Raw genomic sequence first — 20,105 nt, forward strand, 5'->3', positions numbered from 1 at the left:
AGGGCCTGGGAATATATCCAACTTCATTCATCCCAAGACATCCAGCCAACATCTCTTCCTCCTTAATGTCAGCATGCTCCAGAACATCACCATCCCTCACCTTGAACTCTCCCTCTACCATGACCTTCTCCGCAGTGAATACAGATGAGAAGTATTCATTTAGGACATTGCTCACATCCCCAGCTACATGCATAAATTGTCCCTTTTGGTCCCTATGAAGGCCTACTCTTTGCCTGGTGACTCTCTTCCTCTCAATATACTTATAGAATGACTTGGGATTCACCTTAATCTTGTTTACCAATGATATTTCATGGTCCCTTTTTGCCTTCCTATTTTCCTTTTTAAGTACTCTCCTGCATTCTCTATATTCCCCAAGGGGCTCTTCTATTTTCAGTTGTTTATTCCCGTCATGTGCTTCCCTTTTTTCCTTCATCAACTTCTCAACAGCACTTGTCATCCAGGGCTCCCTAACTTTGCCAAACTTACCTTCCAACCTCATGGTAACATATTGGCTATGAGCTCTCACTATCTAACTTTTTAAAAAAAACCTCCCCATTGTTAGATGTTGTTTTACCTGCCAACAGCTGCTCCCAACTTACCTTCGCCAGGTACTGTCTTATATTATTGAAATTGTCCCTCCCCCAATTTAGGACTCTAACTTGTGGGCCATCCTTATCCCTCTCCATAACTAACTTGAAACTTACAGAATATTGACCAATGTTCCCAAAATGCTCCCCCACTGACACTTCCACCATTTGCTGGTGTCATTTTCTAAGATTAATTCCAACAGAGCCCCTTCTCTAATATGAAGATCAACATATTGACTCATAAAACTCTCCTGTATGCACTTTACAAATTCCTGCCAATCTAAACCCCTCACACTAAGGCACTCACTCAATATTGGGGAAGTTGAAATCTTACACCTTTCAGTGGTTTGGCTTTATGCCTGCTCCTCTCTGTTGACTGTTAGTTTTATAGTATAATCCCAGAAAAACAATTGCTCCTTTCTCATTTCTAAGTTCTACCCATATGGCTTTATTGGAAAAACCTACCAAGACATCCTCGAGTACTGCAGTGATGTTCTCCCTAATCAACATTGCAATGCCCCCTCCTCTCTTACTTCTCTACCTATGATACCTGAAACATCTATATCCTAGAACATCGAGCTGCCAGTCCTGCCCTACTTACAACCAAGTTTCTTTGATTGCAATAGTATCATATTTTCATACAGTATGTTGATTAGTGCTCTAAGTTCATCAGTCTTATCTTCAGGCTTCTTACATTGAAATAAATGCAATTTAACCTATCTGTCTTAATCCCCTATCTATACTTCCTACTGGACTCGCTTGGTTAATACTCTATGACCTTCCCCTCCACTGTGAGGGAGATCACAGATCATGACTCTGGTCCAAGTCACACCACTGCCCAGATAGAAACCTCCTGTCCTGAGCAATCACGGCAACTGAAGGGGTGACACATTTGACTCCAACTCCCCATCTGCTTTCTGTTTCCCATCCCCCTGCGAAATTAGTTAAAACCCTCCCCAAAAGAAGCAAATCTCTCTGCAAGGATTTGGCTTCCCTTGTGGTTCAGGCACAACCTGTCCTGCTTGTAAAGGTCCCACTGTCCCCAGAAGTCTCAATAATCGAAGTATTTAAAGCCCTTCCTCCTGCACACTCCTTGAGCTATGTTGACCTTCCCTCCCATTTCTATACTCACAACCTTGGAAGTTCTTCTCATCAGCCCTCTACTTAACGCCCTAAATTCACCTTGCAGGACCTCATCCCTCTTTATACCTCTGTTAGTACCAATGTGTACCACGACTGCTGGCTGATCACACTCCCCTTTCAGAATGTTGTGCAGCCACTCTGAGACATCCCTGACCCCATCACTAGGGAGGAACGTAGCATTTTGGGGTCTTGTTCACAGAAATGCCTGTCTGCTTCCCTCACTATTGAGCCCCCTACCCCCATAGCTTGCCTAGTCTTTTTTCTCTCCTGCTCTCCAGCTGAGCCAACCACAGTGCCACAAAGTTGACCTTTGCTGCTTTCCTCTAAAAAGCCATTCCCCTCTGCAGAATCCAAAGAATATGCTCTGTTTGAGAGGGGGATGACCACAAGGGGCTCCTGCACTGACTGTCTACAGCTCTTCCAGTTGGTCACCCATCACCTTTCTAGCTTTGCCTGTGATGTGACCGGCTTGGTAAGTGGACCATCCACAATATTCTCAGCATTGCAGATATTTCACAGTGCCGCTCCTGTTGCTCTACGCAGACAGTCAGGAGCAGGAGCTTGACAAACCTCCTGCATGTATGGTCACTAGGGACAGTGGAAGTTTCCCTGATTTCCCACAGTCTGCTGGAAGAGCAAACCACCAGGCTGATTACTTCTGCCATACCTCTGGATTACCACTTTGTCACTTCTTATAAGTCGGAGAACTACACTAGTGAACGTTCCCTCTTTTAAACCCTAAATTACTACAACTAGTAACCTTTCTCTGTTTTAAAACCTACAAACTTCAGTCCCTCAAGGAGTTAAAGAAAGGAGAGGAAAGAAACACTTTACTGATACTCACCCATCGGCTGCCGTTCCTTACTTTCTATATGGTGATGTCACTCCCAGTTCCAGGTAGATAAGTGAGCTTGCTCTCTCCCTGCTCCTGATGTGTTGGCCTGCATTCTTTCATCCTCTCCCTACCATATTGTTCACTCCCAGCATCTTTCCCTTCACTCCTGGTTATTCATTCACATTAAGAACTTGGTGAATAGCCATCACCTTCGATAATTTTCTTCAAATTGGCCACTTTAGACTTGAAACTAACCTTTTCACTTTGATGTTATGCAAATTGCAACCACCCTTAAAACATTCAATCACAACCAACACTAAGACATTCTAAATGTGAACTCTCACCTTGTTCATACTTTAAATCTTTAAACAAAATTTCAGCATCTTGCAACCATAGATAGAGGCACTTTACATTGATTTTTGACTCAGGCTGCAAAGAGCCTTTTCATGTGTTGCATGATGCTGCTTCCACTGCAAGGTGTCTTTACAGCACTTAAAGGAGTCACAATTTGAGCACTTCATTTGATTTTGTCGGCCTTACCATAAATTGTTCTAGCCTTCGTAGGAAGTATCTCAAGCAAGCTGTAGGTATCAAACTGCTGGATCTCCAGCATCAAAATGCTTTAAAACTTGTAATTTCTAAAGCAATGGTTTTCTTGCCTTCTTACTACCAGACTCAATATCATCACTTTTTGGACACATTTGGCTCACGTTTGGAAGGAGTTTACTAAGTTACAATAAATGGGTATCAATCACATGCTTTACATATCTAAATAATATAGGAAGCTAAGACTGAAAGGGGGGATGCTGGAAATGCTGCATTGTGATACAGCATTTACCCACTTATCTATGGATACACAACACAGAGTACTTGCATAGTTTGCAGTGGCTTGCTGGCAAATGATATATCGTCAGCATTGCAATATTAAAAGGACATATATTCCCCATTGTATCAGCAACGTTATGGCAAAACAAATTAGCAGAAGAATTACGGTTATACCTTTAATACAAACATCAGCTGTTTTCAGTTTCAGTGAAGGTAGTTGTTTCAGTACTTAGAGTGAAAGCTAAAGGTACATTTACTGTCTAGCAATTAAGCTACAGAGTATGATTAAGCTGTTAACGCAGCAGTAGAATATATTAAAAAAAAGTTGGCTGGCTTGTAAGTTTTCTGCTATCAGACTTGTATTTTTGAGAAAACTATTTAGGCAGCAAGATGATCTGTTCATATGGACCAAATAGACTGGGACAGGCAATTGAAATTAAAGTTAACTTCTGCAAAACAAAAATGATGAAAACAGAGACCGCTGTAAATAGCATGTCATATGCAACGACTGAAGGAAGAAGTAAGGAAGAAGCAACAGAGTGAACTCCACCGGATTACTTCCAATTTCCATACATGGATTTCAGTGGCAGACATAGTTATTGTTTCTCATCCATCGATAGAGAAAACTAGCAGGCTGGTGTGTTGCTCCCAAACTGGACTTTTTTGCTTCTGTACAATTTAGCTGCCAATAAATTTACAAGTTCTTCAGCCTGAACTTATTTAGTGTGCCTTAATTAAGTTTGTGCCAGAGGCTAACGAGGAGAGAGCGAGAGGCAGTGGTTTCAATCTGCTGTGACTGTGGATGTCCTAGTGTTTTATTTTTGCACTTCAACTGACAACTACTTTCTAAGATGCCTGGAGAACCTTATTTACTCTTTCAGGGGCCTTGGTTCAAACTACCCTGTGAACATGGACTGATCAGCTATATGAGGTGCCCAATGCGAGCAAGTGTAAGGTACTGCATATAGAAAATATAAATAAAAGAGGCAAAGTCTCTTCAGCTCCGGTGCAGATGTCTGAAGCACCCAACTCAGTACCACCTCTAATTTCGATCATATTTCCTTTGAACAGTTTCAAACACAGCCATGCTTCAAAAGACAAAACTGGTGAAGCTGTCTCTTGTGCAGTATTTTATAAGGCATTGTGCATTTTCACTCTCTCATATGGCTTTTGTTTATCAAATTGGTTATTTCCTCTTCAGTATGGTCTGAGATTGTCAGATATAACCTACGCAATCTAAAAATCAATACCTGAGTTTAGTTGACATAACAAATCTTTGTTTGGATAAATGACTAATCCCACTTGCCCACATGAAGTCCATATCCTTCTGTGCCTTGCTTATTTAAGTGCCTGTCCAAGTGTCTCTTAAGTGAGTAAAGTTGGTAAGCTGCAAATAAACTAACTTATGATATATTATTCCAGGATAAAAGGTGTCCAGAATAAAATAAGGAATGAAAAATAATATGGAGTGGTTGTGCTGATTAAGGAGGATATTATACTTCTGAAGAGAGAGGATGTTCTTGAGAGTCTAGCATATAGAATCATTTAGTTTGAATTGAAAAGAAAGAGAATTATCTCTCTACTGGGGATATTCTATAAGCCACAAAATTGAGAGAGGGAAAAGAGGAAATCTGCAGGAAAAGTAGAGAGACCTATTGGAACTATAGAGCAGTGACATTGGGTAAAGCCATGAGATCCAGGGAAAGCTGGCATAGTCGTTCCAAAATTGGCTTGGTAATAGGTGGCAGAGGGTGAAATCTGATTGAAGTCTGGTGACTCGTGGTGTATCACAAGGATTGGAATTGGGACTTTGATGTTTGTGATGTACATTAATAACTTGGATATGAATATAGGAGGTAAATTTGTGAATGATATGAAAATTGGTAGTTCCATAGGAGGCTGAAATTTGGACAGAGCAATGGCAGGTGGAATTTAATCCGGATTATTGCAAATTGATGCATTTTGGAACTGCAAACAAGGGTAGGACATACACAGTACATGGTGGGGCCCTAGGAAATGCTGATGAATAGAGGGACCTTAGAGTACAAGTAGCAGAGGTGGAGAGGGTGATGAAGAAGGAATATGGAGTTCTTGCCTTCATTGGCTGTGGCCTAAAATATAAGAGCTGGGACGTCTGCAGGCTGTCCCCACGTCTTCCCTTTAGCACAGTATGGCCCCATAAACAACAACAAAGGATTGAAAACTAAAATTTATAGGAGCCAAACTGAGACATAAATGTTTAATTTCAGTCCCAGTCAGTAAGGGTCTGTCTTTTTCACATTCTCTGGTTGATTTTGTACTATTGGGGAAGTCTCTCGATTGCAGTGTGGTGAGAATCACACTTGAAGTGAATCTACCTTCTACGAAGTCATAAGGCTCAAGCCAAATCTGGGACAGGTAAATTTTACAAATGCCCACTCTCAGTTTGGAACTCTGACTACAGATAGTAATTATTGTTGGGGGATTCTCATCTGGGACTCAGTGATTTGACCTGATCTTAACATAGTTAATAGTTTTATTTGTCCACACAAGGTTAATAGACTGTAGCATTAGCCAATGACTGTCAACCGTAAAAGTGATCCGAAGCCATATTGGGCAGAGAGCACACATTCCTGCATTGTTTATCAGGATTGACTTCTGCAACTGTATCCTGGCCAAGTTCAGCCAAGCCTTTGGTGAGACCATGCTTGGAGTACTGTGTGCAGTTCTGGCCGTCTAGCTATAGGAAGAATATCATTAAACTGGAAAGGTTCCAGAACAAAATCACAAAAATGTTACCAGGACTGGAGGGCTTGAGTAATGGGAGAGACTGCATGGTCTGGTGCTTTTTTCCCTGGTGACCTTGTAGAGGTGTGTAAAATCATGAGGGTGAATGGTCAGTCTTTTCCCCGGTGTAGCAGAGTATAAAACTAGAGGACATAGCTTTAAGGTGAGAGTGGGAGACCTGAGTGGCAAGTTTTCCCACATAGAGGGCAGTGGGTATATGGAACAAGCCGCCAGAGGAAGTGCTGGAGGGGATACAGTTATAACGTTGAAAAGACATTTAAACAGGTACATGGATAGGAAAGGTTTAGGAGGATATGGGCCTCACACAGGCCAATGGGACTAGCGCAGATAGGCAACTTGGTTGGCATGGACGAGTTGGGCTGAAGGGACATTTCTGTGCTGTGTTATTCTATGACTCAATGACTTGTCTCTGTCCCATGTGATCAAGAAAAGGGCTTGGTCTTCAGCCATTACTGATCCATTTTGAAGACTTAAGAATGCTGAACTATTCTCAACCATGAAGAAGCCATTTCTGCTGTTAAATTGTACTAACATATTACCTAGAGATGAGCTAAATAATGTGAATGTGTTTCCCACATCATTGCTGAGTGGTTGGCCTGGAAGAGGATGTTGACATTGGTTTGCTTATCCTTCCAGTGGTTTTGGAAATTTTGCAGTGGAAGCACTGGTGATATCTTGCCTGTTGTCTCAAAAGCACATAGGACGATAGGAATCACTGCTGCCCAGTAGACCATGACTCTGTGCCAGGTTTGAAATCTTGACTTTCAAATACACTAGAGACAATAGTGAATTTTATCTTCAATGTAGTGGTGGCAGAGACACAACATTTAAGAGGCATGTAAAGCATTTTAATCACCAAGGCATAGAAGGCCATGAACCTAATGTAGGTAAATGGGATTACTATAGTTGGGTGCAAAATTGGCATGGATGGTGGGTTGAAGGGACTATTTCTGTGTTCTACAGCTCTGAGATGGGTCAAACATTATATGTGTCAGTAGGAGAGCACTTGGAGAGCAGAGATCATCAGATCATTAGCTTTAGGTTAATAAAGGGGTAGGGCAAAGTAGAAATTCTAAATTGGAGGAAGGCTAATTTCAAAGGGACAAGGAGGGCCTGGCTTGGAAAATGTGGAACTAATTATTGCCAGCTAAAACTGTTAAAGCACAATGGGTGGGCTTTAAAATGCCGAATTTTCAGATATGGGCTAAGTACAGTCGTACAAGGAGGGAAATTCAGAGACCCAGAGCTCCCTGGATGACAGGAAATAGAGGAAATGATGAAAGAAATTAGTTTTCTGACACATCAGATGGATGATTCCAGTAAGAACGGGACTGAGAGGGGAAGTGAAAAGGAAAAATAAGAAAAGCAAAAGGAAGAGTATGAAACCCAAAACAACTCATAGCGGCATTGTGGTGCAGTTATTGGCAGACAGTGGTGTTCCATAAGAAACATGCTGGGGTGTCTTAAAATTTTAACCTACACACCCTAATTTGTAGATGACACAGAACTTAAAAGTGTGGTAAACGATGAGGAGGCTGGGAATAGACTGTAGGAAGACTAGGCAGGCTGAATGGGTAGGTAAGTGGCAGATTAAATTTAAGTATTACACTTTAGCAGAACAGACAAGGAAAGATTAATTAGATGAAATGGCAGAGTTCTAAAGGATGTGCAGGAACAGAGGGATTTGGGTGATGCATGAAAGTATGCTCAGTAAAACGTACAGGATCCTGGGATTCATAAATAGAGGCAAATATTGGTTAGACCACAGCTGGAGAATTTATCCTCATTTCTCTGTTGACTCCACCCGCAAAGCTTTCTTTTTCTCTCATTTACGTCACTTTGTGAGCCATGCTGCCTATGTAGTAATTCATTCTTGGTGTTCTTCTAAGCTTAAAAGTATTGTTTATAACCTCTTGCACAAATAGTTTCAGTAAGCAATGCCACCTGAAGAATTTTCTTATTGCTTGTCTAACAAATGCATCAAAAGCTTTTTGGTTCCTTTTATCATTCCTTGCACTTGGAATAGGAGCCGCTGATTTTTTCATCATCAATTTGCATTTACATTACCTTCATGGACAAATTGAACACCATATAATGCTCAATAGTTTCCACTGGAGAGACCTTTAACACACTTCAGAAAAAGACCTGTTATTTTTGTCCAAGCAGACTCCAGACTCAATTTCTCATGGTGGTGGTTCTTCATATGTGAATAGTAACCAGCTTCTATCCACTTGTTTAAGACCATCTCAGATAAGCACTGATTCACCCGGCTTCTCTGCCATCCAGCCCTTATCTGGTTCACTTCTTATTCAGTCATGGCCCGAGAAGCTGAGATTAATTTTGTATCTGCTGCTGCACCTCTAAAGTCTCTCAAGCATCTATTCTTGGTCCCCTCCTACTTTTCACATCCTATCCCTTGGCAACATAATTTTTTTCTCTTCACTCATCTTTGGGATTTGGGTGTAATGGCAAAGCCAGCACTTATTGCCCATCTCTAAGTGCTTTTGAGGAAGTGGAGGTGAACCACCTTTGTCAACTGCTGCAGTCCTTCTGATCAGGGTACTCCTCCTGTGCTGTTGGTTAGGGTGTTCCAGGATTTAGACCCAGTGATAAAGAAGGATCAGCAATATATTACCAAGTCAGAATGGTGTGCAACTTTGAGGCAAGCCTGCATGTGCTGATGTTCTCATATATCTACTGCCCTTGTCCCAGGATCAAAGTCAAAGGTAACTTAAATGCTGCCGGAGTATCCTGAGCAGGAAACTGCAGAGCATTTGTAGATGGTATAGACTCCTGCTATCGCACAGCGGTGGACGGAGTGAAGGTTTACCTTGTAAAGGTTTACCATGGTAGATGGGGTGCCGATCAAGCAGCTGCTTTGTCCTAGATGGTGTCAAGCGTTTTGGGAGTTGTTGGCACTGCACTCATTACAGGTTCTGACTTCTGCCTTGTAGATGGTGGAAAGGCCTTGGGCTGTTGGTAGGTGAGTCACTCACCTCAAGATAGCAAATCTCTGACCTGCACTTTAGTCATGGTATTTACATGGCTGATCCAGTTGTGTTTTGTGTCACTGGGGACTCCCAGGATATAGATGGTAGTGGACTTTGTGATGGTAACGCCATTGAATGTCAAAAGTAGGTGGTTAGATCTCTCTTGTGGGGGGTGGTCATTGCCTGGCTCTTTTGTGGCACAAATGTTACTTGCCACTTATCAATTCAAACAATGTATTGGTCTTGCTGCATGCAGACATAGTTGCTTCATTTGCTGAGGAAATATGAATGGTATTGAAATTTGTGCAGTCATCAACAAACATCTCCACTTCTGATCTCATGATGGAAGGAAGGTCATTGATGAAGCAGTTGAAGATGGTTGGGCCTTGGACACTGCCCTGAGAAACTCTTTTGGCAGTAACTGGGGGCTGGGATGATTGACCTGTGACGACACCAAGCACCTTTCTTTGTGCGACATGTGACAACAACCTTTGTTTTACCTTTGTGTTTTACTTTTGATGCCCATTGACTTCATCAGGCTGCCTTGATGCCACACACTGTCAAATACTGCCTTGATGTCAAGTGCAGTAATGCTCACCTCGCCTCTGGAATTCAACTCTTTGGTCCACGGCTATGATGGGGTCTGAAGCTGTGTGATATTGGCAGAATCCAAAGTGGGCATCAATGAGTAGTTTATTGGTGAGTAAATGATACTTAATAGAACTGTCAACGATAGCTTTCATCACAAAGCTGATGATTGAGAGTAGACTGGGCAGTAATTTGGTGTATTGGATTAGACCTGCTTTCTGTGACATACCTGGGTAATTTTCCACATTGTTGGGTCACTGCCAGTGTTGTAATTATACTGGAATGGTTTGGCTAGAGACACAGCTAGTTCTGGAGCACTCCTCCTCCGTACCACAGCTGGGATGTTGCCTGATCCCACACCCTTTGCTGTATGCAGTGCTCTCAGCATTTCTTGATATTGCATGGAATCAGTCGAGTTGCCTTCTGTGATGAAGGGGATCTCAAGAGCAAGCCAAGATGGATCTTCTATTCTGCATTTCTGGCAGAACATGGTTGAACATGCTTCAACTTTGTGTTTAGCACTCGTGTCTGACCTCGCCATCGTGGATGGGTATGTGTTTGGGGACACATCCTCTTGTTAGCTTTTTAGTTTCCCACAAACACTCATGACTAGATATGGTGTGACTGTAGTTTTGACCTTATCGTTGGTTGTTGGATCACCTAACTCTGTCAACCGATGCTATTTCTGTCGTTTTGCATGTAAGTAGTCCTGTGTTGCACTTTTACTTGGTTGGCACCTCATCATTTTTAGATATGACAGGTGCTGCTCCCAGCATACCCTTCTGCACACCTCATTGAACTGAGTCGATAGTATTGGCAGAGTGAGGGATGTGCCAGGCCATGAGCTTCCAAATTGTGACAGTGTACTTTTCTGCTGCTGGTAGCACATCAGGTTCCTCCAGTATACTGAGTTATCCAGCTTTGTTTCACTACTATTTTTATTCACCTGTCCATTGCCTTCATGTTCTCAGCCTACGCGTCCAGTATCCAGATGAACGGAAGTCTAAAAGTATGGTAGAGACAGAAACCTATCTAGACAGCTCTTGATGTATACTTGAAGAATAGTGACCTGCACAATGAGTACTGGAAGTGAGACAGGTTAGATAACTCTGACTGACAGAGACCAAGGTTCAAATGTCCTCCATTTGTGCTGTAACTTTTCCATGATTCTAAATAGTGGGAATATAGAAACCAATTTGTTAGTCCTGTAATAAATTCTGATCCTGAGCCATTGACCCCATCCCTCTCCTGGCAGCTGTCTGAGACAAATTCAGATTATTCACAAATTTTATTGTTATGTTTGACTCTCTGATGGCATATCCACGCCATCACCTCAGCCATCTCCGCTTCACAGCATTTGTGCATGCATCAACTGATAGAGTTGTATGGCACAGGAACAGGCCCTTCAGCCCACCTCGTCAATGCTGACCTTTTTGCCCAACTGCAACTAATCCCATTCGCCTGCATTAGGTCTGTATCCTTCTATGCTTTGCCTACTTAACTGCTTGTTCAAATATCTCTTAAATATAATAACTGTATATAATTCCACCACTTCCTCTGGCAGCAAGTTCCAGATATTGACCATTTTCTGTGTAAACAAATTTTCACCTTAAATCCTCTTGAATACTCCTTCTTCTCACCTTAAACCTATACTCTCTTGTTTTTGATATCCCGACCATGGGAAAAAGTTTCTAACAATCTCCTCTATCTATGCCTCTTGTATCTGGCAGGGAGGGTTTCATCTTTGCTGCTCCAATCCTCATCCATGCCTTTGTTATTTCTAGACTGACCATTACAACATCTGGTTAGAGACCTATCTCCCACCCTACATAAAGCTAACCTCATTTAAAACCTTGGTGCCCATGTCCAATTCGCATCAAGTCCTATTCATCCAATGCTCCTATGCTTGCTTATATTAACTCCAGACTGATCATCACTTCAATCTTAAAATTCTGTTCTTTGTTTTCAGGTCATTCCACGGTCCGGTCTCTATCTTTTTTCCTGTAGTATCCACCAGGCCTTACACTTTCAAAAATGTCATGTTTCTGATCTCTTCTGCATTCTCTATTGTAATCTCTTCACTGCTAGTATTCGTGTCATTAGCTGTTGCGAACTTAAGTTCAAATTCCTTCCCTTAACTTGTCTCTCTCTCTCTTTCCTCCTCTTAAGATCCTCCTTAAAACCTAACTTCTTGGATAAGTTTTTGGTAATATTCTCTAATTTTTCTTTCTGATATGACATTTTGCTTGGTAATGCTCTCGTGAAGCATCTTAGAACATTCAGTACATTAAGGAGACCATTTCTGTACAGGTTATTCTTGTTGCAGTAGTGTTGTGGTGCATGTAGCTGGACTTCATGTACTTACAGAAATAGTATGAACAAAGGTCTTGTGTGCATCTGTACTTCCCTTTGCAATTCCTCTTTTGTCCAAAGGCATTTTCAAATTGGAAATTGTTGGCCTTGATTTTGAGTACATCCCAAGGCAGTTCATTAAACGTGTAACCTTCCCTAACTCTGAACTTTTCTTTAATTTCCAAATCGTTTGATCACTCCCTTCAATAATCCATTTTAATAATTCACACATTACTTACCTTTCAGTTCTCAAATTAAATGTTCACAAAATCAAGTACTCATCTGAGCTAATATTTTCAACACATTTTTCTTGTCTAACAGAACTGAGTGTAAACAATGCAAAGTTCAAACAGCTAGTTTTTTAGTGGTTTTTATGTAAGATCTGGCTTCTACACCAGTATTAAGCTACAAAATGTTGCAATTTATCTTAATACATTGCATCTGACAAAACTGACAGATGGCCTGTTAAGCTATTCATCTCTACATTATAAATGCTATCTTGATGGTGATCGTTGAATACTTTCAGTTGGAATACTTTTAAACATTTGTGTTGTGTCTTAGCACATTCATTTTGGTTTGATCAATAGTTCTACTGGCTTGGCCCATCTTCTGAACTTATTGGTTGGACCATGTACTGCTATATTTAATATTTAGCATGTCATAAGATACTCTGCAACCTTCTATCCACCTTAATATTATTGCTGTCATCATTGGTGTCTCATTGATTGCTGTGCTGAATGAAGACTTTCCAGCCTCCTTATCTCCTAAAAGCAAGAGGTGCAGAAATTTCCCATAGAAATATGTATTGTCATTATCTATTCAGGTTTTGATCTAAATAAAAAAATCTTCTATATCCTAATTTTCTTATTATACAAAAGTACTTTACAAGCAACAAATTACCTTTTGATATGCACACCTTCTTGTATAAGTGAACACTTCTTGATCACAGCAAACCTCACATTCCAAATGAATGACAAATGATCAGCTTATCTACTTTTTATTATATTTATTAAAATAGAATTATTGCCCTGGACATTATGGAAACTCCCTGCTCTTTTAATCATACCATCTCCACTTGAACACATTAACACCTTTACAACTTTAGCAACAAATCACTGGTTAGGCCACACTTGGAATACTGTGTGCAGTTCTGGCACCACACCATGGGAAGGATGTGGTTGCACTGGAAAGACTGCGGAGGAGATTCACCAGGATGTTGCCAGGATTGGAGGACTTCAGGTAAACCAAGAGATTGGATAGGCCGTTGGTTAGGCTGGCCTTGATTTCCCTGCATTGAAGGAGGCAGAGGGGTGACCTGATAGAAGAATATAAGATTATGAAAGGCACAGATAGGCTAGTCAAAATCTTGGGGTATCAAAAACAAGAAAGCATAGATTTAAGGTTAGAGGAAGGAATTTTAAAAGGGTTTTGAAAGGCAAGTTATTTACAAGAGGGTGGCTGATAACTAGAAGGTGCTGCCAGAGGAGGTGGTGGAATCTGATAAAATCATTGCATTTAAGAGGCATTTAGACAGACAGTTAAATAGGCAATGCATAGAAGGACACATTCCTAATGTGGGCAAATGGAATCAGAAGGGCAAAACAGTAGTGGTGGGGTGAAGGGCCAGTTTCGTTGCTGAATGACTCGATGACCTTATGGGAACATCCAGAGAAGTCTGACTAGATTACGTTCAAGATGATTTGGGTGTCTTGACAAAAGTTTTTTCATATAGCCAGTGAAGTTAGATAAAGAGATGTTGGGGGAACTCTGTTGCTTGCTTGTATATTGTATTGTGCATAGTTATCTTCTATGCTTTACTTTCCTTCTGTAGAAACAATTTCTTTCCCTAATTTTTGCCAATATTTTTCCATATGAATTCATCTGAAGCAGGCTGTTAATTAGTATCTTTCTTTGTAATATTCTTTGGACCTAGGGGAATGTTAGACTAAGCTCGTAGCCGGAAGCCAGCAAATGAACACTTGTAGCAGAAATCATAGTTTCACTGTTTTGTGCACAGTCAAGAATACAATGAAAAGCTTACTTCCATTGTAATATTCTAGCAAGCGCAAACTAAGAAAAAAATCTCTACCAGAGTCCTAGCAATCTCCTCCCTTGCTTCCCTAGGCCTCCTGGGACAGGTCATGTCAAGCCCTGCGATTTATCCATTCTACTGTGCTCCAGTATTTCTAACTTCCTCCTTCCTGATACAGGTATGCTCCAGAATATCAGTGTACCCTCCTTTAACTCTCCAGCCCCCACACCCTTCTCCCTGGTAAATATTGATGCAAAGTATTCATTTAGGATCTCACTTGTATCCCCTGCCTCCAGGCATTGGTTATCCCTTTGGTCCCTGAGAGGAACTATTTCTTCCTTAGTTACTCTTTTGCTTCTAATATATTTCTAAAAAGTTTGAGGATTTTCATTCAGTCTTGTTTTCTTTCTAGCGATTGGTTGCTTTTCAGTCTGATCGAACCCAAAGAGCTGGATACGTATGGATGTCATTGATGTTGTCTGTTGGTTCCCCAGGTGAAAATTCACTCCCCCGAATTACATGAACACTTTTTCACAAGAGCCAAAAGGCTTCTTAAGGACCATAGATCCCAACTATATATTTCTGAGTTGTTTTCATTGTACCTCTGAATCATGTAAGGATATTTTTCTATGTTAAAGCTACAACACAAATGAAGGATGTTGTGAAAAGTACATTTTCAGCCATGCTCCTGGTGGCCTCGGTGCTTCAGTTCCAGGTTTTGACTGATGCAGCTTTTGGGTGGAGGGTGTATTTTTTTATTGCAACTTGTTAACTACCAACTACAGCTTGGTTTATGCCACTTCCTACCTGCAAGGAAAATGAAAAGGCTGATCTCTGACTATACAAAATTAAGAGCAACATCAGTTTATATATTTTAGGTGTTTTTGTGAATATATGTATAGTCTCTGCTTCTAATCTTTGACTACTATCAGCTGGACTGATTTCTTTGCCTTTATTTTTGTCTCATTCTGGTTGCCAAGTCATCTGTTGTAATCGTATTCTTCACTGTGCACAAAACAGTGAAACTGTGATTTCTGCTACAAGTGTTCATTTGCTGGCTTCCAGCTATGGGTTTAGTCTAACATTCTTCTAGGGTCAAAGTCGAGTTTATTGTCATCTGCACAAGTCCATGTGTGCACAGGTGCAATGAAAAACTTACTTGCAGCAGCATCACAGGTACATAGCTTCAGATAAGCAGCATTCACAAGAAAAACATAAATTAAACATAAATTATACACAATTTTTACAAGAAAGACCACAATTAGAACAAAAAAAAACAAGGTCCATTTTAGTGCAAAGTGGTCATAGTGTTGCTAAACTCTAGTGATTATGGTTGTGCCGGTTGTTTCAAGAACCGAATGGTTGAAGGGAAGTAGCTGTTCCTGAACCTGGTGGTGTAGGACTTCAGGCTTCTGTACCTCCTGCCCGATGGTAGCTGCAAGAAGATGACATGACCTGGATGGTGGGGATCTTTGATGATGGATATTGCACCTCCTATAGATACTACAGATGGTGGGGAGGGATGTGCCCATGATGTATTGGGCAGAGTTAACTACTCTCTGTAGCTTATTGTGTTCCTGTGCATTTGAATTGCTGTACCAGACCATGATGCAACCAGTCAGGACATTCCCAACAGTACACCTGCAGAAGTTTGTTAGAGTGTTTGGTGACAAGCCGAACCTCCTTAATCTCCTAAGAAAGTAACAATGCTGGTGCACTTTCCTTGTGACTGCGTCTATGTGCTGGGCCCAGGACAGGTCATCTGATATGTTAACATACAGGAATTTAAAGCTGCTGACCTTCTCCACCACTGATCCCCCAGTGTAGACCTCCTTCCCCTTCCTGAAGTCAACAATCAGCTCTTTAGTTATACCGACGTTGAGTGAGAGGTTGTTGTTGTGGCACCACTCACCCAGGTGTCCTATCTCGCTCCAGTAAGCTGACTCATCACCACCTGTGATTCGTCCAACAACAGTGATGTTGTCGGCGAATTTGTATATGGTGTTGGAGCTGTGCTTAGCCCCACAAACATGTGCAGAGAGTAAAGCAGGGGCGAAGCATGCAGCCTTGACATGCACCTGTGTTGATGGTCAGTGAGGAGGAGATGTTGTTACCAATCCTCACTGATTGAGGTCTGGGGTTTCTTAAGCATTGATAATTCCACAGTAAGATTCTTTTGCAGTGTGGAATATTCAAACCAAGAAAATAAAGGCTGCTGATCCACAGATACTATGAAACACATATTTTCAGTTATTTTTGTTTTGCAGAGTTTGTCTCATTGTGAACTGATTACAGATGATGGGATTCGTCACCTTAGCAACAGTCCATGTGGTCATGAAAGACTTCAGGTTGTAGAACTAGACAACTGTCCCCTCATCACTGATGTGACACTTGAACATCTGAAGAGCTGTCACAACCTGGAGAGAATAGAACTGTACGACTGTCAGCAAGTCACACGGGCAGGAATCAAAAGAATAAGGGTAAAGAGCAACTTCCTCAGCTTTATTTTTGGCTGGAGGTCTTTTAAGCACCAAAAAGCATGACAACAGTAACAGAAACCTAGCCTAAGCTTCTGTTCTCCCTGCTACTGCATGCTGATGTGCTGGGAACCTTATTGACAGCTCAATCCTCCGTTGGTGCTCCTGCAGTAATTGAACTGTTAAAATGGTCTCATTGATATTTGGCTTGGTGTGGAGTGAGCCACTGAGGTAACATGCAGTGGGTCCCTGTGAGAGCTGGTGCTGGGTGACGCGGGGTGAGCAGTGCAGCTGTTCAGCACTGAGATGTGGGACTCGGTGTTCTATATTGGCCAGCGTGGCGAGTGCAGGCCATTGAGAAGGATAGCAGTTGCTACATGCATTGACGGACTGCACTGATCTTATGGACACTCTCATCATCTCCTGACGGATGTAATGGAAACTGCCGTTTACTCTTATCTTTGCCTACCTGCGTAATTCTCCCCAGCCTGGAGACTTCTTTAAGGTAAGAAGCTCAGGTACCAGTGAGCACTGTGTTGAGAGAGCCCTAAGATCTGTGTGGTATGTCAATACAGAGAGAAGCCACTGCTGGTTCCTAGCAATGGCTCACAATCATCATCCACTCCAGGCTGCTCCCCACAGCCCCACATCTCAATGCTGTGTGCCTGTACCACTTGGCTCAGTCCACCCAAAACCACCCCTCACAGGCAACCTCCGTATATTAGCACACCACACCCAGCTGTTACTGTGGGAGTGCCAGATTCTCGGCGCAGCATCAAACAATGCAAGTGGATGTCTTTTTGAAAGTGTGTGGGGGGAGGTGGGGGGTGGATAGTTTACACTCCTGTGTCTTCTGGATGCTGGTGGTGTGGATTTCTACAGTGTGAATTTGTATTCCTTGACATTGTAAGGGTGAATCAAATGTTGGAATCTCTATTCATGGCTGTAAATTTAAACCTGCAATCCTGAAAATATTGTTCTCTTTCTAGGCCCATCTACCTGATATTAAAGTTCATGCTTATTTCGCCCCTGTTACCCCACCACCTTCAGTGGGTGGCAGTGGACAACGGCTCTGCAGATGCTGCATCATCCTTTGATGTGAAGCTCGACTTTGTAAAAGTGAGTTGTTTCTGCACCGGTGATGGAACCTCCTAGTAAGGGTAAAGCACTTGGGAGAAATCACTACACAGCTGATTACTTAACTCCAAGTCAAACTGAAAAATAGCAAGGAGAATGGAGAAAGCTCTAGATTTGGACCAGAAAAGATTTAGAACCTGCAAATATAGAATAAAATCCCATTCGTATGGTAATGTATTCATTTAAATACAATATCCTACATGCTTTCTCCTCTCAGGCTGCATCTGATACCTTCAAAATGATGGCCATAATATGTGGAATTCGGCGTTCAGTAATGATACAGGTTGCTTCACTAACCAAAATGTATTGTAGTGTCATGTATTTGAATATGCATGTAGCTTACAAAGTCTAATTGGTTAATGAGTTCTATTGAAAGTGTAAAGTTTAGAATCCTTTTATTTCTATACATGCTGTAATGCTGAAGGAAACATCCATGTTTGGCAGCAATTGGATTGATGTAGGAATGAAATTGCATATTTTACATTCACCAGACATTTTCATAACATTTTACTTCATGATGTGCTGGGCATCTTATTTAAGAAGGATACAGATCAGGAATACTTTTCTGTGAGGACATAATCTGCTTATCAAAAATAGCTTGCAATATTTAATTTTGACCTCAATATGAAAAAGGCATGATGGTTTCAAGAATTAAAGCCAATTTAAAAACTACCTGCATAATCCCAGGAAATATTAAAATTTGGGATTAGGAATAAATTTAGTGGTCATAGAATGTTTTTTGTTTCTATTATTTTTATGGAGGGACACTTTACATGACTTTATACAGAAGTTATAGTGAATTCACATTAAGATTTGACAGAATTAGATACAATTGAGTTTGTCTAAATTTACCTGAGACAAAAGGCTTTTTGTGATTAAATCATGTGAAAAGGTACAATTTATGTCCAAAATGTATGCTAGGAAATGATCCGTAAAACAAAATATCATAATTTTACTGTAACTCTTCTATAATCACACCACTAAAATGCTGTTGCAAAAATCGGAATAAAGTGATAATTACAGTTTTCTTGCCTAGTATTTCTCTGCAAAGATGCTCAACAAGTCTTTAAATTTGATAGTTACTTAACTTTTAACATAATCTTGAAAGGAACTAGTAACAATAAAATATGTAGTTAAATTACTACTTAAGTTCAATTATGGATTAACTATAGGCAGTCCCTTGAGATAGGGGCTGACTTGTACATTCCGGTTTTTTGGGTCCTGAGGTTATTGATAAGGTTAACGTGTGACCTGCAAACTCTGCCGTAGGTGAGGTAGGAGGAACACTGAATATAAAACGATACAGCACAGGAACAGGCCATGATGACTGTGCTGACCATGATGCCAGTTTTAACTAATGTTATCTGCCTGCACCTAGTCTATATCCCTACATTTCCTGCCTGTTCGTATGCCTGTCTAAATGCCTCTTAAACATTATTATTGTATCTGCTTCCTTTGGCAGTGTGTTCCAGGCATCTACCACTTTTGATGTAAAAAAAAATTTGCCTTGTAAATCTTCTTTAAACTTTCCCCTTCTAACTTGAAAGCTATGCGCTTTAGTATTTGACATTTCTACTCTGGGAAAAAGACTCTATCTATACTGTCTAAGTCTTTCATAATTTTATATGCTTCCATCAGGTGGATTTCTATCTTACTTTTAAGATATGTTATATACGTACTTCTTTCTTAGCCTCAAATGCTCCAGAGGAAAAAAAATCCAAGTTTGTTCACCCTCTTCTTATAGCCAATACTCTCTAATCCAGGCAACATCCTGGTGAACCCCTGCTGCACCCTCTCCGTGGCCTCCGCACCCTTCCTGTAATGTGACAACCAGGACTGCACACAATATTCCAAATGCGGCCTAACCAAAGTTTTATACAGTTTACAAAGTTTTATAAAGTTTTATGCAGCTGCAACATGACTTTTATACTCAACAGCCCAACTGATTAAGGCAAGTATGCTGTGCACCTTCTTTACCACCCTATCTACCTGTGTCACCTCTTTCAGGGAGCTATGGACTTGCACCCCAAGATCTCTCTGTACATCAATGCTTCGAAGGGTCCTGTCGCTGTATATGTCTCCCTTACATTTGACCTCCCAAAGTGCAACATCTCACACTTGTTTGGTTTAAACTCCATATGGCACTTCTCTGCCCACATTTCCAACTGACCTATATTCTGCTGAATCCTTTGACAACCTTCCTCACTGTCTGCAACTCTGGCAATTTTCATGTCATCTTTAAAGTTACTTTATCAGCCTACTTACATTTTCATCCAAATCATTGCACAAACAACAGAGCTCCCAGCACTGATCCCTGCAGAACACCACTGGTCACAGACCTCCAGTCAGAAT

At 41.1% G+C, this 20,105-nt stretch overlaps 1 protein-coding gene across 1 annotated transcript in view; it reads left to right on the top strand.

The window, feature by feature from the left end:
* fbxl2 (F-box and leucine-rich repeat protein 2) overlaps positions 1–19,075 on the top strand; it is a 142,717-nt gene extending 123,642 nt beyond the window's left edge. The window contains exons 14-15 of the mRNA XM_052023033.1: positions 16,407–16,619; positions 17,606–19,075. Coding sequence (XP_051878993.1) covers positions 16,407–16,619; positions 17,606–17,713 — 321 coding nt within the window. The 3' untranslated portion in view covers positions 17,714–19,075. The remainder of the gene's footprint in view (positions 1–16,406; positions 16,620–17,605) is intronic.
* The last annotated feature ends 1,030 nt before the right edge of the window (positions 19,076–20,105 follow it).

This window comes from Pristis pectinata, chromosome 9 (genome assembly GCF_009764475.1).
Source record: "Pristis pectinata isolate sPriPec2 chromosome 9, sPriPec2.1.pri, whole genome shotgun sequence".
NCBI lineage: Eukaryota > Metazoa > Chordata > Chondrichthyes > Rhinopristiformes > Pristidae > Pristis > Pristis pectinata.